The sequence below is a fragment of the Candoia aspera genome, chromosome 1 (assembly GCF_035149785.1).
Source record: "Candoia aspera isolate rCanAsp1 chromosome 1, rCanAsp1.hap2, whole genome shotgun sequence".
In the NCBI taxonomy this organism is placed as follows: Eukaryota; Metazoa; Chordata; class Lepidosauria; order Squamata; family Boidae; genus Candoia; species Candoia aspera.
The window spans coordinates 17,196,201-17,218,432 of NC_086153.1; the positions used below are offsets into that span (position 1 = coordinate 17,196,201).

The 22,232-nt window shown below is 40.7% G+C and overlaps 1 protein-coding gene across 1 annotated transcript in view; it reads right to left on the minus strand.

Moving 5' to 3' along the window:
- Window positions 1-565: 565 nt before the first annotated feature.
- The window catches only part of RASL10B (RAS like family 10 member B), a 32,855-nt gene continuing 11,188 nt past the window's right edge, over window positions 566-22,232 (minus strand). Inside the window, exons 3-4 of the mRNA XM_063298353.1 lie at window positions 3,848-3,972; window positions 566-2,866 (exon numbers count right to left, since the gene is read on the minus strand). Of these exons, the coding sequence (XP_063154423.1) occupies window positions 2,596-2,866; window positions 3,848-3,972 (396 nt within the window). The 3' untranslated portion in view covers window positions 566-2,595. The remainder of the gene's footprint in view (window positions 2,867-3,847; window positions 3,973-22,232) is intronic.

A 22,232-nucleotide genomic window follows, 5' to 3' on the forward strand; every position in this document is an offset into this window, starting at 1 on the left:
TTTTTTTCCTCACCTGAGGAAACCCTTTAAGGCAGTGTTTCTCAACCTTAGCAACTTTAAGATGTGTGGACTTCAACTCCCAGAATTCCGCAGCCAGCCATACTGGCTGGGGAATTCTGGGAGTTGAAGTCCACACATCTTAAAGTTGCTAAGGTTGAGAAACCCTGCTTGAAAAAGTGTGAGAAGAAGCCTTTGGATTTGCAGAGTTAGACGCTTGGTCGGAAAGCACATTCTGCTTTTCATTCCACAGAATGTTGCAGCTCTCATGTAAGACCCAAACAAAGTTACTTTGCAAAAGCAATCTGATGCTGAAATTTAACAGGGGAAGCTGTTGCTGCATGGAGGTAAAAGAATATCTTTTCCTTAGCAACTTCAGGCCCAGGGTCTCCGAATAGAGCTTATATTACAAAATGCAGCATTTCAAGTTACAGGAGCTATTGCAATTCCAGAGGCTGAAGCAGGCCCCCTAGATGGTTTAGAGTTTCTTTTGTTCAAGAGAGATTTCAGGAAAGGACTTAGAAGCAAGATGCTCTCACAACAGAAAGCAAACAATAGGGAGCCAATGGCAAAACCAGTCAGCCTCTTTATTTGTAATTCCCAGAAAACAAACCATTTATAAATTAGCATGAAGACCAAACGGATCATTCTAAAGTTGGTTTCTTTAAAGAGGTATCTGCCAGGAAAGACTGTATTGGTCAAAGCCTATATTGGCAAACCTGTCAGCCAGGACCGTGCCACATCATGACAGAATGATTTGCTGTTGTGTGTGTGTGTGTGTGTGTTTTAATGCACATAGAAAGTAGCATCTTGAGGAGACTTGCCTAGAACTTTTTGTCAACTTGCTTGTTTTCCATGCATGTACAGGAACTCTCCTTTCTTATGAGAATGTCTCCCCATGAAGTCTGAAGGAGTCCAGACAGCCAACCTGGGGATGGCACTTCCAGTCTGGTGGTTCTATAAGACTGATATTTTATCTTAAGTCTGCCTCAACTAAGGGTCCCAAGTGTGTTTGCAGAGAGATCCTTCTTGGCTGTGCTCCAACGTCTGGGATTTTCTCCACTTCCCTGGAGTTTTTCTATTATTTGGAAGATGTGTGTATAAGCTAGTTAGCTCTCAGTGCTCAGGGACAGGGGGAAATGCAAACAAGTTGGCATTTAAAAAGAATGTGATTGAGGATTCTACAGTTAATGGTCATTAAGCAAAATAAATCAATAAGCTAAGAGCAGGGGGAAAAATCCTCCCCGCCCCAAAACAAGCAGTCCTTCCCCAAGTCTTAATTTCTAGCTGATTTCCTTGTGCACCATGGTTGTATCTAGGGTAATCAAAGTAACAAGTCTGCATCGCTTATTATGGCAAAGGTTGGAACTTGTGTCCATGTTGCTGAACCTTATTGCCCATTAGCCTCTGCCACCATGGCCAATGACAGAAGTCTAACAAAAGCAGGAATATGTAGTTGAACTACATCTTCCAGTCAGCATGGACAATAGTGAGGTATGTGGGAGTTGTAGTTCAGCAATACCAGGACAGCCAGAAGTGTATATTCTGAATTTTAAGTGTACAAAGATGGTTTGCATGGGCTTGAAAAATGTGTAAATGTAAGCAAAATATATCTCTTGGACTCATGTTATCATATCATCAGAACTGCTGAGCTGAAGTTTAGTGGCAAACCAATTTACTTTATGTCCAGACTGAAATGCTTCCCCTATCTCTGTGAACAAGTATTGTGAAATACATCAAGCGTATCTACAAACTCTTTCACAATCTCGACATACATATGACCTGAGAGATCCCATCTTTATATTTCAGTTGCCCTTATACCTAATCCCTACCAGTCCCATCTTTGCTTGTTCTTCCTGGCTCACTCATCCATCTCCATTATCCTATCATTCTATGCTCCTCTTGGTTTTTCTTTCTTCCTAAAATATCCCACTGATGGTTCTGAGCCAGGATGCAAGCGATCTCATATTATAGGAATGCTGGTCTGGGGTCGGAATAGATGATCTGTGGGCCTCTAGATGTTGCTGAATTAGAACTCCCAGCATCATTCTCTTTTAGCCACACCAGCTAAACTAAGCTGTGGTTTAGCAACATCTAGAGGGCCAAAGATTGCCCATCCCTGTTGGGCTGCCTAGTTATATATCAAGAGGCCATCTGCTCCTCTTAATTTGCATTTCATTATTCACAAAATGTTAACTAATCCCACATTTGGTAGATTTATAATCTGGCTGCAAGAGACTGAACCAGATGCATCCCCTTCTTCAAGCTCCATCTTGGATGACGTCCTGCATCTTTGCTCCATCAGAGGATTGCTGCACCTCCTGGTCCATGATCCAAACCAGAAGGGTTCCTATGTATAAAGAAGCAAACCTCCCCATCAAATCCACTGCTTCAAGATCAGCAAGAGAGAAAACAAAAACCTCAAAAACTAGCTGGCCTCAATGAGGCCAAGGGCTGAGGCTTCCTTTGAGGACAGAGCTGCTTGTAAGATTTTCCACCCCAGCCAGATCCGGATCAAAAAAAGGCTCCCATGCACAGGGCAGGCGAGTGGAGAGAAGCTGCCCACAGAGATGGAGGGGACAGCAGGTCCCTCAGGTCTCACATAATGGTGCATCGGTTCCTCCGCAGGGCCCCCTGGAAGCGGATGGCAGTATGAACGTGCTTACATCGTGCACAACCCACACTCTTCAGAAGTTCACTGAAGAGCAGGAGGATATGCCAGTTGTATTTGGCTGAGCACTCAATGTAACCACACTTCCATGTCTTCTTCACAAGGTTGGAGACATTCCAGCGGGGGATGACCCGGCCTTTCTGGAGGTCCCGCTTGTTCCCAACAATGATGATGGGAGTGTCTGAGGTGCCAATGACTCTGCCAACGAAAAGAGGAAAAGTCTTGTGAAGAGCTTGAAAACCCAAGCCGAGGGGGTAGAATGAGAGAACCAATTGAAGAGCTAGGTGTCCGTCTGGTCACAGTGGCTGGGAATTATGAAAACTGTAGTCCCAACCAATTCCTTCCTAAATTTCTGAAAGACCCAGGTGCAAAACATCGCAATATTTTCATCATATCTGCCAATGTAATGTTTTCCTTAACTTCTTTACCCATGGAAGCCAATAACTGGGAATGTGTTGGGAAAACTAACATGCTGAAGTTTCTGTTGAGATTATTGTTGAAGGGTGGTCATCCTAAGGATGGCCATCTCTGGAGCTTTAGGTTAAGTGGCCTGCATGGCACATGAGCCATGGGCACAGTGAAATGACTGCAGCTGGAGAGGGCAGAAAGTACTGGCTTGATCCAATTTACACCCCCCAACAGGCCTGATCCACCACCCAATATAGATGCTACCTTCTGCTCAATGATAGGCCTAGCCCTGGATTTTGAGATGGATCAGCTCGTCTGGGGCTCTGGGTTCTAAACATGGCTGAACAAGAACTTCCTATAAGCAAAGCAAGGGCTCTGCTACTGGGATAGAGTCCTACAATCCTCCCCCTTCCCCTTTCCCACCAAACAACCAAAGTTGAGCCTAAGGAGCTCCTTGAAAGCAGCTGCCAACCAACTCTTTACAGCTGCTTGCCAGGATTTCAGTGGCTTTTTAAAGAGATCTTGCATCATATTCTACCTGCTTTGCTTTGCTTTGTTAAATGAGGGCCCCTGCTTTTTACAGGGTTCAGATCTTAACCCTGTTAACTACCAGCCCTGAAATTACTCCAAGCAGAAAGAAGTTGACATGGACTGCACACTCAGTATCCGGGGATTTATGCTGCTTTCTAAAATTCCTGGCATTAGCATCTGGGACCCCTCCCTTCTCTGATCTCAAGTCCAGGGTGGGATGAAGCTGAGGCATATTTTTACCTTGTTTCTAGGATCTGCTGCCTAATGGTTTTGACATACTCAAAGCTGTCAAAACAACAGATGTCATAGACCAAGATGTAGGCATGAACGCTCCGGAGGCCTCGGCAGCACACATCCGCCCACTCCTGCAACACAGACAGAGAGAGGGACTGATCAGGGAACACACAGCACACAGCTCCACAATGGTACCACCCAGCCCACCCACATACCCACAGCTTGCATCAAGGGTGGGGAAAGTTTGCTCCCATCAAGTATCCAAATGCTCTGATCAATTCTTAACTAGCAAGAAATGCAGGAGGCAGGGCAGGGAGAAGGTATCAGAAAAGGAAATTCTCCAAATTCAATTAAAAATGGGACTAAAATTAAATAGAAAGAAGACCAAACTAGTCACAAAAAGTATAGCAACTAGCCTTAGAACTGACAGTGAGGGTATTGAAGTGATGGATAGTGTCTCACTTTTAGAATTGACTGTCAAGAGTAAAGGAGCCAACAATCAAGAAATATGACACAGACTAGCACTTGGTAGGTAGCTATGGAGGCCATGAAAAACATATTCAGACGCCGGGATGTTTCTTAACCTACAAAGATCAGAATAATACAGGCAATGGTTTTTTCTAGTGACACTCCATAAAAGCAAAAGATGGTCTTTGAAGATAGATAGAGTGAGTTTCGGATAGAAAGAGTTTTCATGTTTTTGAACTTTGATACAGTGTTGGAAAAGACTATTAAGAATACAATGGAAAGCCAAGAACACAGAAGAAAACAAAAATGGATCATAAAACAAATCAATACAAGTTCTAACTTGCGGCAAAATGATGAAGCTTAAATTTATCATATTTTGGACACATTACGTGAAGATACATCTCTGTTGAGAAGTTCATAATGCTGGGAAAGGTAAAAGGAAAAGAGAAGAAGAGGACAACCAGCAGAAAGGTGGCTGGACTTAATCACAGTAGCGATGGGTGCACTGCTGGAAAACCTGGAAGGCCAAGTCTATGTGACCATTAAGAATTGCACTGACTTGAGGGCAGATGATCAGTTAGGCAACCACTTAACAGTAGGACTGGCGTTGCCTACAAGGGTGCAGTGACATCTCTCGAAAATGCTCCGTCACGGATAATAAAACAACAACACAACAGAGATCTCCATATTAAGCAAACCATTTAAGACTGAAACTATTATTACATAACCAATACTTTCATGCGAATTGCAGTGGTTCTTTTTTTATGCCACACAGTACCTAACGTTGGATGAAAAGTCAAATACTCTGTTTCTAAAATACTGACTTCCTAAATTGCAATTAATACTGATAGAATTTTTACTTTTCTCTTTTTATTTTCAATACTTCAAGCTTTCTAAATAATAGAACGTTCATCATTTTTAATCATATTACGTAAATATTAGAGGATTGGAATCTGTGTTGCAATAATACAATGCATCAAGATCTATAAGGTAAAGGTAAAGGTTTCCCTTGACATTAAGTCCAGTCGTGTCTGACTCTAGGGGGCGGTGCTCATCTCCGTTTCAAAGCCGAAGAGCCGGCGTTTGTCCGTAGACACTTCCGTGGTCATGTGGCCAGCATGACTACATGAATAAAAGGGAGAAAACAAAACAAAATAACCCCCTCAAAAGGCCGTAGAATATGGGATTGACATTAAGGTTAATAATTTTATTACACCCTAGGACAGTGTTTCTCAACCTTGGCAACTTTAAGCTGTGTGGACTTCAACTCCCAGAGTTCCCCAGCCAGCATTGCTGGCTGGGGAACTCTGGGAGTTGAAGTCCACACAGCTTAAAGTTGCCAAGGTTGAGATACACTGCCCTAGGATACATCAGCACATTAGTATTCAGGTTGGAGTTTAATTCTTGCATTGCAGTGCACAAGTGTGAACCATGTTGCTTCTCTGTTTTATGGTAGAGAATACATTACATGCTATTCAAGAACCCAATAGACACACCACTATTTAGTTTTGAGATCATTCAGTTAAGGAATTGAAGCTTAAAAAAATACCCTTCCACTGCTTTTTTTAGAACTAGTTTCTATTCATTTACTGGATAAGATTCCTATTCATGTACTGAGGAACTCCATTTGTACTAGATTGAGTTGAAACTGGTTGAACAATCTTTTCAACTCTTGTTTTTTTTTTTCAAAGCCCTCTCCTTTTTTCTCCATTATTGTCAGCCTTTAAAAACACCGGGATCATTACACTGAATGGGACCAGATAGAAAATTTTAGAGGTTTTTTTTCCTCCCTGCAGGAAATAAGTATATTCAATATCCAAAAAGCTGAAGAACCATATTTTACAGCTTATATTAAACAAACAAACAAAAAAAGGAGGGAGAAATTTGCACCACTGAAAACTGCCATTTTGCTATGTAATGCTGGCAGACAAAAATTATGGTTGTGAGGTCTCATCAAGCCTGTGGGCTATGGGTTGCCCAACTCCAGAGTAATTGTAAAATTATATTGTGCAAGATAAGGGAGAGAAAAACAAAAAAGCAGAAATGATGCCCGTCACAGAATCTGGCTCTCCCTGGTGTAAAATTTGAGTCAACTTGGTACCAGTGCAGATGTTGCTCACCCAGCGAATTCACTGTACTGCTATTATGTTTATACACAGGGTTTTACGCTGATCTGAATCTAAAGGAACGATTAGGGCTAGGCGTCTCCTGGGATTAAATGAAGGCAGCACTAGGAGAAAGAACGGGCTGGAGGCAAAGTCTCACCCTTCTGCCCCAGGTGGTACCCATATGGTAGGCCTAGCTGGCTGAGTAAGCTATCTTTCAGGTGGCAGGTGGGTGCACATAACATTTTTTGGGAGGAGGGACAGGGCCACATTGGGTAGGAAGATGATCCAAAGTAGGTAGGGGTACATCTACAGTGACCATATTTTCTTGGAAAAAAATAAAGGACAAATCTGAAAAAGGGGCAAATCTGAAAGGGGTTCATAAAGGTGATGATGATGATGATAATAATAATAATAATAATTTTTTATACCTTTGCTTTACAAAGGAAAATTCAAGAGCAAAACCAAGATAATAAATAAATAAATAAATAAATCTAAAGGACGGCTTTCTGAAATAAAGGACTGTCCTTTATAATAAAGGACGGATGGTCACGTTATTATATTGGCACCTCTCATATAGCTAAGGCTGGGATTTTCCATTCCCCTGTGCTAGGTGGGCTTCTCTTTCATTTTGTTTTAGCACTGTTTTAACTTGTTATTGTTGTCAGTGTCCTCTCCTATCAAGTTGTATACCTTTTCCCACTGGAAAAGGGCATACAGGGTCAAAAAAGTCAATATGGCACCCATGACCACATGATCAAGGTTCCCATCTTGATCTTTTTGGCCATCCCTGGTCTCCCTTATCTTATTCCAAGCAACTGATCATGATCTCTACTGCCATGTAACTCAAGAAAGTACAAGGACTTCCATTGCAGTTTTTGTATGTCTTCTGCTTCAAAATAGCAGGAGGCAGCCATTTTGTTTCAGCAATATGGCCAAATTTCACCATGTTTAGGCCTGCATGGAGACCTGCCTGCACAGAGTGCCCATCCCTGCCCTAGATAATGTCCTCAGATTATGTTCCAAACTTGGCATTCTGTTCCAACACTGCCCTAATTGATAAATCCTCAATGCCACATGAATAGAGGGGAATAGCATAGCTACTAAGAGGATACTGTTTTTTTTATATATAACTGAATATTTTTTAACCAAGTAAAAGCCATAAAAAATAAAGATAATAAAGAAAAATAGTAAATAGTGAAAAAAGAAAATAGAAAAAGAAAGAAAAGAAAAAGAAAAAGAAAAAGAAAAAGAAAAAGAAAAAGAAAGAACAGGAAAAGAAAAATTATAAAGAAACAGTTTCCGATCTTCTTGATAGTGGTTATAAATATATTTATGTTTTGCCCTCTCTCTCTAAAGCTACATCATAATTTCCTTCTTTCCATAAGCTACCTTTTCTCATCTTCAAACCCATAAATCACAAGCTCATTTTTCTCTTTGTTCAGCAAAGTCCATAAGGGGTTTCCAGTCACTGGTAACTGTAGTTGTTGATCTTTCTCTAATCAAACAAGTTAATTTTGCCATCTCTGCTGGTTCTGTCATCTTCACCAACCATTCCTCTGTTGTGGGTATTTCAGAATCTTATCATTTTTGCACATACTATATAATAGATTCGCAGCAGTAATCATATATAAGAATAATCTTCCATGGCTCTTTTCTAATTGACTGTCCATCAATCCTAGCATGAAAAGTTCTGGTTTTAATCGAATGTTGATCTTTAAAATTCTTTGTATCATTGTATGCATTATATGCATTTGAATCCAGGAATTTCTGGCTTTTTTACAAGTCCACCAGGCATGATAAAATGACCCTTCATGTTGTCCACATTTCCAATATAAATTTGAAGTACCTTTATACATTCTAGACCATTTTTCTGGAGTCATATACCAACGGTACATCATTTTATAAAAATTCTCTTTTAGATTATAACATGATGTAAATTTCAACCCTTTTAACCATGTATTTTCCCACTGTTCCATCAGTATATTGTGTCCAAAATTCTTAAACCATTTTATCATACAGTCTTTCACTTGTTCTTCTTCCAACTAAGAGGATACTGTTTCTGATCAAGTATTAGACAGTATTATCACTGCCTAAGTAGCCTGTTCACAAACCCTTCAGATTCTTAATTATCATTTTATCACTGTTACTGTTGCTATTACAGTATGATTCATCAGCCTCTCATACATTTTTCCATTGTGTTCCCCACATTACAGCAAGCAGCTGATGATTTGTATTGCCCTATAACTTTACAAAGCCTTTTTTCTCCTAATAAAGTTCCCAATACATTGTAAAGCTATACTTGGTCCTATGCTTAATATTACCTGTTCTTGTGGGCTTCTCTTTTACAAGCTCCATTTCATTTTTTTTTTAATTTCCAAGAAGAAGTTTTGGCAAACAGCTGAGAATTCCTAATCCAGCTTCATCTCGATACGTGACATCCAGGCAGAAGGCCTTTCTTTCTTCCCCAATATTTTGGCTCCTCAGTTTCATTCATTCATTCATTCATTCATTCATTCATTCATTCATTCATTCATCAGATTTGTCACCGCCCATCTCCTCCGACCGGAGGGACTCATATCTGCTTATGCTTAGGACTCCCTACGCTCAGCCCCACAGGTTGTTAAAGTTATCTATAGTCTCCCTAGCCTGCCCCTTCACCCATCCCTGACATCAGAGAAGCAAACTTCTCCTGCAAACTTGAGGCTCTGCAGGAAAACAGCACACCCCTGTGGGAATGAAGAAGGATTTTAGGATTGTACTGGCAGCAAGTGCTACAGAAGGATGGTGCTTGTACAAAAAGAATGGAGTGCTTCCTGCATTGTTTTTATTGATTAATCTTCCTTCCTTGCATTTGCCCATATTGAAACTCAGAAATTTACGTACACAACCCTGTAAATAGAGAGGCAGTTTGGTGCAGTGGTGAAGGTGCTGACCTAGAAACCAGGAGACTGTGAGTTCTAGGCCTCCCTTAGGCATGAAAGCCAGATGGGTGACTTTGGGCCAGTTTCTCTCCCAGCTCAACCCACCTCACAGGGTTGTTGCTGTGGGGAAAATAGGAGGCAGAAGTACAGGTAGTCCTCGTTTAGTGATTGCCTCATTTAGTGACTGTTCACAGTTACGACAGTGATGAAAAAGTAACTTTACAACCAATCTCACATTTACGATGACTGCAAGGCTGTAAAGCAAAGGAAAGCTGAAGTAAGATTGTAAGAGCAGTTGCAGTTTCACTCAGCAACTGCTTCACTTAATGACCAAGTTTCCAGTCTCAATTGTGGTTGCTAAATGAGAACTACCTGCATTAGGTATGTTTGCTGCCTTGAGTTGACTAAAATTATAAAAGGTGGGATAAAATAATAATAATAATAATAATAGGAACAGCTTACATCCTGCAATGATACCTTTAATACCATCAAGTAACAACATCTGCCTATCCCAGATCCTTGGGAAGGACTCAATAGGTGAATAAAAATGCCAAATCCACTCTAAACATCTGGCTGACTGTGCAGCCAACCATAATAATAATAACTGGTCTGGATTCGCTGGAACATCTGTAAAAATTATCATATGCCAGTAATGAAAAATTGGTGGGAACATACAGTATAGTTGAAAAAGTAGTCGAAAACGAGCAGGTTAAAACATTGTGGGATTTCCAAATACGAACTGATAAAGTCTTGGCACATAACACACCAGATTTAGCTGTGGTTGAAAAGAAGAAAGTATGGATAATTGATGTGGCAATACCAGGGGATAGTAGAAGAGAAGACAAAGAATTGGAGAAGGTCACAAAGTATCAAGACCTGAAAATTGAACTTGAAAGATTATGGCATAAACCGGCCATGGTGGTCCCAGTAGTTATCAGCACGCTGGGTGCCTTACCAAAAAACCTTGGATGGCACTTAGAAAATCTGCCCATCAACAAAATTTCCATCTGTCAATTACAAAAAGCCACACTGCTTGGATCCGCACATATACTACGCTGATATATTACGACAACCTAGGTTCTTGGGAAGAACTTAATGTGGAGGAAGGCCAACAGCAGCCAAAGAATGATTTCAATGATTTCACATTGTTGTGTATAAGAATAAGAATAAGAATAAGCCTACAAAGCTATGCTGGGGCTGACTGGCAGATGAGGGAGAAAGGGATACATTTTTGCATGGGGCGCTGTGGAAAAAAAATTCCCTTCCCCAAACTTTATCCAGTTTCTATGCTGGATACAGAAAAAGGGATACAGCATACCATTCTTCTGCCAGTTTACTCACCTTCATGCTGTTCCTGCATGCATTTAAATATAAACCACACATTCAACCATGTAACCATAAACAATATATCCTCTGATCATGTACAGAGAAAGTCGGCTTTAACACACCAGTAGCAAAATATCCTTCTTATCCGATGAGAGAAAAATCTGTAGATGCATATAGAGCAGCTATCTCTGCACTCTACAACAGTTTTTTTTAAAATGTGCTCTCAATGTATAAACTGTCTCCATAAAGACTGGGCCGCTCAGTATGAAGGAGAAGTGTGCCCTGCTGGATCAGCCCCTTATCCCACCTAGTGCAGCAGTCTGTTCTCACAGCGGCCGACCAACTGCACAAGGAAGCCCACTAGTCTCCCAGCAGATGGCAATCAAGGCTAATAGCCAAGGCTAATCAAGGTTAATAGCCATCGATCCCCAGAAACATGGGTTGGGTCTGTACAACTTTCTAGACTGTTACAATAAAATTTGTAGCCCAGTCAGCCATGGCCCCTTGTTAAACCATATCAGGGTTTATTTGTTTGGGCATATCATGCTATCTGAACACAACTACAGTGTTTTCTTGAACCAGAATTAGGGTTTAGTGTGCTGTGGGGACCCAGCCAGAACTGACATTTATCAGTTGCTTTGATATTCTGGTGGGTCTCCCTGTTCTGGCCATGAACATCAGAGTGCTGGGAATTAGGATTGCTGAATTCCATTATTCTCGAGCCCCTGCTGGGTGTTCTGTACTTTTCAAGCCGAGTTAGAGCAGGTTTTAGTTGTAGCCTCTGGAATCCTGTGATTCAATACCCCTATTTCATTTCTGATCTGCTGTCATCTTTCTACTTCTGATGCAGTTCTGAAACAGTGTGATGAAAATATTTCTTCTTTAAAATGTCGGGGTAGGTGTTCAATATTGTGAAGCTACTACTTTTGGGCTTTTACATGTGAGCGGGTTGATGTTTAAATGTCAACTGCATTGGATTATATTTTTAAAAATGGGGTATGTGTTTTTAAATTATAGACAGACAAACATAGAGATGGTAGAATTTCTGTACTATATCATTTCCCAACCTCCCACTGAGGTTTGGGGACTAACCACCCTATCTGTGAAAAAACCATGTGGGTCTTCTGTACCTAATTTCCTAAAAAGCAATACAGGATCATTTATATTGATTCTTGCTAAACAGGGAGTACCTTGGTCTGCGCTGATCATCAGTCAAAAGTAGAAGTGGATGGCACATATGTGAGCATCTGTCTGTTACATTAACAAGCTCTCCTTAGGGAAGTGATAACTTTTTATTGGTTTTGGCCCTAGGGGGTGGGGTGGGGGAATTGTGCTAGAATATCTGCCAAAGGGCTGTATATTACCATTGACAAAAATGGATTAAAAAGGCAGTTTCCAAACAAAACTCAGGAATGTAAAATGTATGTTCATTTAAACTTCTCTTGCTGACTGCAGCGACAGTCTTGTTAACCTGAGAAATCCTGGGTCAAAATCTATAAACATCAGTTCAGAATACTGAGCAGATTTAATTATTATTTCTTGAAATATGCTGCCTTCACATAGGAATATAATTGCATAGGCTGGTTTCATAGACGTTTTTGCTCTCAGGACCCCTTCCCACTTTCAGAAATTATGGAGAACCCCAAAAGAGCTTTTGTTCCTATGTGTCATATTTATCAATATTTACCATATTAAAAAATTAAATTGATGCATATGTATAATATTTATTTATCGAATCATATAAAAATAACAATATTAAACCCATTAGATATTAACATAAAATATTTTTCATGAAAAATTGTTTTTTTAACAAATAAAAAAATAATAATGAGAAGAGTGACATTGTTTTAAATTTTTGCAAATATTTTCAATATCTGGCTAATAACTTTGATTTTGCGGGCCCCTGAGAGGGGCTTGGGGGACCCCCAGGGGTCCTCGGGCCATGCTTTAAGAAACGCTGGCATAGGCAATACCAAGGAGAGATGGTCTGTACTGCTCACTTCTCTATGTGAGATCTTCATTCTTTCCTGAATAAAATTATTTTTTTATATTAAAATATAACATGGTAATATTTGGTATAGGGCACTACAGAGAATTTACAGACAGATAAATTAGGCAGATGGTGTTTGCGAAATTTTCCAGGAAAAGTCTAAATTCTTAAACAGTTTCTCAAGGACAGAACTTTTCCTTAATATTGAGAAAGAAAACACATGCACACAGTCTCATACACTAGAACGGTGTTTCTCAACAGCAGCAACTTTAAGATGTGTGGACTTCAACTCCCAGAATTCCCTAGCCAGCCATGAACACTCCACTAGAAGTTCCCTTCAGATGTCTTCCTTAGAGATTTAACCATGAAACCACGAAGGATGCAGACCACTGAGATAATTGTCACTGAAAGTCAGAAATTCACATATAGACATAGGAAATGGCTTTCCTTTCTTTCGGTTCTTTAAATAAAACTATACAATTCTACAGCCAACTAACTGAAACATGAGACAAAAAGCATGGAATTCTGTAGCCTGTGAAATGGAGCAGTTGGTATGAGAATGCATGTGCATTTTACACCATCTTTCTAATTTTGCATCATTTCTTCCTGTTCTGGTGAGCCTCACTGCAGATACGTGGGAAGGCATTTACACATTAAAGTTTAAAACAGGAGTGAGTGCTTTTTTTCCCCAGGCCAGTGACCATAAATATTTTAAAATTATCATTATTATTATCATTATTATTAATATTATTATTATTACTAATCACCAAGGGCTGCAGTGGATGGAAAGTAATATTTGAAACTCACCAAAGGGGCAGCATCAAGATTTGGGGTCCATGATTTTGGACTGTGTGTGGATTTTTTATAGGTTATTGCAGAACATTTTAGAGAGTCAGTTCGGTCTCATAATAAAGGCAATGGATAGGAGCAGGGAGTTCCTATCCTGCCTCAGGTACAAAACCAGCTGGATGGCTCTGGGCCAGTCCCTTTCCCTCTCCCTCAGCCCTAGGAAGAAGGCAAGGACAAACCACTTCCCAAAATCTTGCCTAGAAAAATGCATGGACTTGGTAATGTAGTTGCCAGGAGCGAAGACTGGTTTGAAGGCACACAAAAAATGTAGTAGTTTTCAGATTTAGATTTTGTTTCATTTTCTACCAAAATGACACCTCTGTTCAGTGGATTCAAACTGAATGTCAGTGACCTAATCTTTGAGAGATCAGAACAAAGGTGATTTGGCTACACATGGTTGAAAGCTATGGGTCGCTCACCCATGCAGGAAGACTACCTGCATTGGTTTGTTTTGCTTTTTTAAATCAGGACCCGGGAATATCTTTGCCTAAAGCCGTGAATTAATCAGATGAGGCCAGGCCAGATCAACAGGCTGACCAGATAAAGGCAGTTCCTATGTCTCTTCCCAGCCCCCCTCCATAAAAGCACAGATGTAGGCTGAACAACACACAATGTGGTTACTAAATTGATCTTTTTTCCAGATATTCACAATACACTAAAATGTAAACTAACCAAGGGGTCTGGGTTGGCCCAACACCAAGCTGCAAAAATGCTAACCAAGGTTAACACTAATCAAGCTCAGTAGGCTGTGTAAATGCAGTCACTACATCTTTCACTAAACTCAGTGAAGCAGGTTGTGCCAATAGCACTTTTGTACCTGTGGAATTTGCTTCCAGAAGATGGTGAGACAGCTGCTCATATTGAGATAAATTTAAAAATAGTTCCTTCTCCTATTAGGTACATCTCACTTGCAATATCAGTAGGTTTGTCTATACTGTTCCTTGGGGACATGAGAAGGAAGAGATTTAGTTCTTCTCGTCTTCTTCAGGGCATCTTGGCTCACCACTGTGGAAGCAAACTGCTAGATTAAATAGCCTTTGATCTAATCCAGCCCAGGTTTACTGATAAAGAATTACAGGGACGCTAAAGAATGTCAGGGTATAAATATATGTGATACTGTTTATTGTGTGACTTCAGAGTGTGTGTTTGGTTAGCTGATGCTTCAGGATGTCCTGGGAGACATCAAAGCAACCTCTTCTTTTCAGAGCACTGGACGTGAGAAGGTTCAAGGGGCTTCCCAACCTTTATGCCTGAATTAATCAGGGGTAAGCAAGTCATGAGAAAACAGCCTGAGTTTCAAATGAAGGATTAAAAAAGCATATTTTTGCTCACCTCTGTGTCTCTCATTATGAGGATCCTTCCCTACCATCTCAGCATCTCTGGGGTAGCTTCTGCCTTTCTCAGGAGCCTCCTATCTGCTCTACCCTACTTTCATTTTAAAGCAGAGGACCAACTAAGGGGGTCATTTGAGTCTGTCTTTGTTGATCATTTATCCTCTGATACTTCCATCTACCTCATTCAATGACTTTCCCTCCCCACATGTAAATCCTCCCTCTCATCTTCTTCCAAACTGTGAAGCAATACAGCATTTTTTTCTTTCCAGAGCTCTAGGCGAAAAAGCTCTAGGTGAAAAAATCCCCCCGTTTTCATCCCTTGAACCCAAAATGGCTGAATTACAATGATGTTTGCTGCACTGCCACCTGGCTTTAATTATCATGACTGGACAGCCATGATTACTCACTCTGTTAATGCTGCATACTTCAATAAAATAATAGCAACAACAACTACTACTACTACAACATTTGGACCAACACTTGTACACCATTGGCATTGACAAAATCACCATCAGTCAACTGCAAAAGGCAGCTTTACTTGGAACAGCTGACATCCTGTGACGATACCTTTAATATTATTAAACAACATCTGCCTATCCCAGGTCCTTGGGAAGGACGATAGGTGGACAAAAATGCCAAATCCAGTCTAAACATCTGGTTGACTGTGCAACCAACAATCATGTACAGCCAAGGAGAAAAATGCACACATGTGATTTTTATATCCCAAGTCCTAAAATAAATGTAATTGGTCTTGAGAATTATGATTTGCTTTGGCTTGATAAGAGGTTACTCTGCCTCAAATGATAAAATGTGTCTTGGGATTTGCTCCCTGACTTAGCCAGGTTATAGGTTAAGCCATGGTAGTTTAGTTGATTTTTTTTGACAGATTATTTGCAATACTTATTACCCTTGCCCAATTCATATATTGCAATGTTTTTTTGCAAGCCATCCTGACTGCACAGAAAGTTCCTAAGGGCAGACTAACTACCTCACATGAGTTTTGTCTAACCACCTTTTAAAGCCATCTAACAATGTAGCCGTTATTACTCCCTATAGCAGAAAACACCAGAAGTCATTGGAACCAGACCCAATGACTTCTAGCTACAAGCAAAGAGGTTCAGGCTAGACATCAGGAGGAACTTTCTGACTGTATGAGCTGTAAGTTAGTAGAACAGGCTGCCACCTGAAATGGTGGTGGGTTCTTCTTCACTAGAGGTCTTCAAACAGAGGCTTTCAGATATGCTCTAATGGATCCTGTCCTGAGCAGGAAGTTGGACTAGATTACCTTTGTGGTATCTTCCAACTATAATTCTAGGATTCAGCAAAGTGAAAGAAAGAAAAAAATTATCTTAAGAAAAGCAGTGTTCGCTCCCCAGGTGCACTTCCACATGCAGTTTTAGTGCCAGAGTAGATTGGCACCATGCCCCAATAATTTCATGCTGTGCCTGCTAATGTGCACCTGCACCAATTCACTTTTGTGGATCAGAAAGTATGGCAAAATATCTCTTTTGAAAATGACAAAGTTAGACTATGTGAAAAAATACATGTTTTTCCATTGATAGCAATTCTTGCCTTCCAGCTCCTTTACTCTCCATGCTCTAGTACCCCAGAGCCTTAGGAGTCAAACAGAATATAAATTCTTCTTTTTCTTTTTCTTCTTCTTCATCATCATCATCATCTCATAATGACCAGGTTTGTGCTGCTAAAACAAATGCAGTGAGACAATGCTACCCCATGGGATGGTTATGGGGGGAGATGCGGCTTGGCTCATCCAGTTCTCTACCTCTGGATGAGGACACTCATGGGCACTGGGACAATGATTAATAGCGATGTTGGTGGCAGGGCAGAAATAGCCAACTATGACTGAACCCATGTATCTGACTGAGCACTGTGACTGTGCCCTTCTGTTGCTGATTTAACTCTTTGTTAGATTTATAGGCTCCCCTAATCTGTTACACATCTGCGTGGGGTGTGTGTGTGTACAGATCTAACAAACAAATACATATTTAAATCAGCAACAGAAGGCATTCTTCCAATCCCTGACAAAGTCCAGCTTATTGGAGAAGACAACAGTTAGGACGTTTGTGGTCCACTTGTGGTGGGATGGGATTCAGTTAAGGAGACGTAGAAGAAACCCACAGAGCTTGAGGAAAGAGAAAAAAAAACTAAGGCTCTTCCACATAGTTGTGGTGCTTTCCTCCAGCCCTTGAGGGGGCTGAAAAGTGTGCCCACCTACTTTGCACCAGCCTCTATTCTGCCTAGTCATAAGACCATGGAGTGGTGCTGTCCTTACAGCTTTATTAAAGTGGAACAATTTAAGGAAAGCCATTGGTGGATTTCCCTACCACCAAACGCCACCAGTCAGAGGGAAAAACATCTGCCCATCACTCTCCTAAAAGTGAGGCTTGGGAGGGGGCAAGTTTAGACAGATGGCCGGGCCAGTGGCTTTGTCATGTGAAACCTTGCTCTGGTGTGGCACAAGTGTTTGCTGCTCTGAAATGACATTATATGGAATAACTCTTCCAGAATTGGGTTTTTAAGGAACAGCAAGAAACCTGCGTTTAAACGTAGCCCCCAGCCTGGCTAACATTTGGTGGTCAGTTGCAGGGTGAAGCGAGAAAGATCCCTGGGTGGGATCAGGGAAGGGCTGCCTGATGAATTTCAGTGGGAAAAAATTGCAGGCAGCTTTAAAAAAGAAAAACAAGAGTGAAAAAGCAGAGGATGGATAAATCATTTGAAGAGGGCAAGGGGGTCCTCAGGGGAGTCAAAAAAGTCACAATGGCGGCCACAACCATGCAATGTGACACACCTATATATAGGCGGGGCTTCGACTGCATGGGTGTGGCGGCCATCTTAACTTTTTTGATCCCCCTAGACACCCCTAGAAGGTGTGTGTTCTTCCTTTATATTTAAATGGCCCTTCTTTTTGTAGCCAAAGGGTTGGTGGGGGGAACAAGTTCGTTGACGGATTTCAGACACTGCAGCTTTTGTCAATTTCTCCATTTCACTAAGGCACAAGCACACACAACTCTGTAATTATAACAACTTGTTACATCATTTCAAGTGGGAAGGAAGGCAAAATATTACAATGTGGACCCTCTCATTCAGTCAGCCTCCAGTCAGCCATGACTTTTCCCAGGAGAGGTCGTTCTGTTCCCCTGAGCCTGGTTGTCAGTTATGCACAACAGATGCTCATGAAAAATGCTATATCTTAATTCACGGTTTCTCAACCAGGGCTCCATGGCACCCGAGGGTTCCGCGAGAGGTCACTAGGTGTTCCCTGGGAGATCCCAATTTATTAAAAAAAATATTTCAGATTTGGGCAACTTCACATTAAAGAGCTAAGTTTCATTCTTTATTTTTACTTTAACAACACTGTTAATGCATCTGTACAGGCCTACCCATGAAACGAATATAATAATTTTGTAACTTCTGACCCACATTTGAGCCTGAATGTGCAAGGCCTGAAACATATTTCAAGGGTCCCTCCAGGGTCAAAAGGTTGAGAAAGGCTGTCTTAAGTAGATGCCTTGCATTCCCCTCTTATTTTCTCTAAGCGGATGCCCTCCAAAAATGTAGGACTCCAGTCTCACACAGGTTTCTTGCTCTTCTATTCCTGGTGTGTGTGAATCGTTCAGTTTTGGCATTTTTTTAAACAGAGGTATTTATAAAACAGCAGATGATAGATGTAATTTGGAAAAGGCATTACTTCCAGAGTGCAGGTATAATCTTAAAAGAAAGGAAGCATTTATTCAGGATTATGTTCCGTTTAAATGAATTTAGATTTAATTTAATTAAGAAGATCCATGAAATATCTGATAAGTGGCAGCAGTTGTGAATACTGATTGCATTAATAAATAATGACAAAGATTTGGAGACAGAGAGCAATGACAGCTAAAAAGCCGGGGGTGTGGAGGAGAGGGTGGTTTCTGAAATTCGTATTTTAAAATGAATCAACCAGTTACCAATTTCATACAACTCTGCAAACATCTGTGTTAGCTATACAGAGATGCAAGGAGTTGTATCAAACCTTATACGATCCAGTCATTCTGAGATTTTGTGAGACATGCCTACAAGCTTTCCTCTGAAACTGGTACTTACATATACCACAAGAACTATAAACTTGTTCTCATTTTAATAAGAAAGATGAAATAAACTAATGGCAATGAGAACCATGTCCCTGTTTGTTCTGGTGCTGCTTTTCCACCTTTTAAAATTGCATGAGAGCATTATTTTCCACATCCTGCATTTTCTCCTATCACTGTATAGCCATGCTAAGATATTTCCATCTGTTGCATTTCTAATTATCATGCCTTGATAAATGGCAAGCACAAGAGGACAATGCTCTCCTACAAAAAAGTGGGACAGCACTCAGTGAGTGATGGGAGCACTAAAAAACAGATACAACTTCTTATAAGTATGAAGGCAGCTAACTGCTAGACCATGAGTCTAAAACCTAAAACACCTGCCTTTAAATAATAACAATCATCATCATCATCATCATCATCATCATCATGTATTTGTATTGCACTCTGGACCTTTCAAGAGCATTCCACATCTCTGAGTAGGTAGAATGAATTTAAAAATGCACTGGGAAACCCACGTTCCTATGTGGTTTCATGAGCTTGGCTTCACGTAGCATGCTCAGTTTGCTTAATTTGCACGATACAATGAACTAATAATGCAGTTCCCACATTATGCAAAGCCACACTAAAACTATCAAAACTTATCACTAACCAAGCTTAGTGTTTTATGATAATGCAGATGCTGCTGGACTTAGTTAAGTGTGTTGCATGAAAAGAGCCTTAGCATAATCTACAGTGCTGTGTGCACTTTTTCAAGGAGCAAGGTTCACTGCTGAATAAGCATGCATAGGATTCTGCTAAGAAGACTCAGCTATAACTCACAAAGACAGAGGCTGTACTTTAATGCAGAAATAAACAATTAGCACCATAGCTAAAAATGCTACAGGGATCAGTTTGTATCCTGCAAAGGATTTAGTGAAAATGATCAGTGTTGATTTTATTGGTTAAACTATTATTTGACTATGTGTCATCAAGTCGCTGTTGACTCCAAGCAACCACATAGATTTTCTCCATTATGATCTGTCCCTAACCTGGTCTTCCAGATCTTCCAACTGTGCATTCATTGCTACTGTAACTGAGTCCATCCACCTTGCTGCTGGTAGCCCTATTCCACCTGCCCCACACAGAATATAGAGGACCGCAGACAGTTCTTCTCCTACCTTGAGAGAAGGACTAACCCAAGATTACCCATCAAATTCATTAAAAGTCCATTACATTTGCCCATAATCTATAGAAGACCAAGTAGCCATACAGCTACCTGATTCAAAGCATGTTGTTCTGCTACAATTCCTAGCACCCTTAGCCAGCGTGATCAATGATAAATGCTGTGAATATACATCAGGACCACGTGGAGGGCCACAAGTTCTCTATCCTTGATGTAAAGCAAAATATGCCAGTCAAAAACAGTGCACTGGAAATGATACTCTGTTATCAAACCCAGCTAGATGGGCCATGTTGGACAGTGATAGCCAAGAACACTGGTTTTGGATCTGGATGACCCACACTGAAATCCATGCTTAGTTGTGAACTCACTGCTTCTCTCCACCCTTTCCTACTTCTCCTGGATTGTAGAGAATGATGATACTGGCCTTTAATATACAGCTCTCATTGACTGATTGATCAATTACTATATGTGCCATCTAGTCAACATTAACTTTTTGCAACCAACATAGATAGATCCTCTCCGAGATGAATACATTTCTCATAAAGATTACTGAATGGCTATGTTCACATAACATACTGAATCTGGTCACTAGCATTCACACAACTTGCTGAATTTGGACAGTTTTAATCTTGGGTCACACCAAGATTGCTACTGAAATTGCAGGTACAACATCTGGAGATGTTAACACAGATGAGACATCTGGAGGGCATCAGGCAGATGAAGGCTGAGCTTTGGGAACAGATGACAGCTGAGTGGTCGAACATCTGCTTTGTGTTTAGAATATCCTGAGTTATTCCCCAGTGTTTTCAATTAAAAGGATTGGGGAGTCTTTTGCTGGAGTTTTCCCTGCTGTAGAGATTTCCTTCTCACAAAAAGGAACTACAGAGCTGTTTGCACCAATGGGTCTTACTCATTGGCCTGGTCATCACAAAATGTTAAACTGGACCATTAGGGGGATTAGTGCATTGTGAAAAATTATAAAAGTCTACTGATCCAGTAACTCCCAGGGTGTTAGATTCAACCCAGAACAGGCACAGCACAGATCATGCGCAGGGTTAAATTAACCACACTCAATCAGTTGTGAAAACCCAGCTGATTATTATCCACTTGGGCTTATCTAATCCTCCAAGAAAACAAGCAGAAGAGAAAGACAGCTTGAAAAGGTAAGTCTTTCTTGTACAGAACTTCTTGCTAAAGCATCACAGCCCAGAATGCATCTCCCAGACATCAATAGGCTACAATGGCCAAGACACACCCACTATTGCCTGCCTGATCAATAGAAAAGGGCTGGGGATATAAAGAAGTCCTGCCAATATTCTTCTGGTGCCAAGTGCATTAGGCATGGGAAGTTTGTAACTCCAGAATGGAGACTTCTACCCCAGGTAAGGTGGCTGTGATTCTCCTGTGTATCTCCTATGGCAAGGGGATATAATTGGGTTATGCATGATAGAGAAACAGAGCCAGTGACTGAATTCATGCAGCATGGTTAACTGGTTACTGAATTAAGATGTTTGGGGTGTACCTAAGACATGGAATCAAGTGATTAGTTAAATATAAAACATGCTATGCCACACACATGAACACAAACACTAACTAAACATAGCATTAGCCAAGTGTAGCATGTTCTGAAAAGGCAGCTGCTAAGTTTTAGCTGACCTGGTTAAAAGTATAGTGTGAACACAGCCTGTACAAAACATAATCTGTCCCAAACCAATACATTTATGTGCATAAATTCCTGTATCCATTCCCAGTCCTCTAAGAAAAGGGTAAAGTACATGGGGGAGGAAAAATCTCTTTTAAAGCTCTAGAGCAGTGTTTCTCAACTTTAAGACATGTAGACTTCAATCCCAAAATTCCCCAGCTTGCCTGATTGCTCTAGAAGACTGCTGTCAGCAAATACAAAACAGCTTACCAAACCAGAAAGAGGATGAGGGCCCTTCCTAACAAAGATGTCCTCAATCTCAGGGACAAAACACAGAAAGAGGATGAGGGCCCTCCCTAACAAAGATGTCCTCAATCTCAGGGACAAAGCATCAGGAAAACAACCTGAGAGGCAAAACATCCGCTTGAGCTTATCAGCTTTAACTTTCCAGTTAAACCAGCCCAAAGCAAAGCCAAACAATAAATGCAAAAATAGAAATCTAG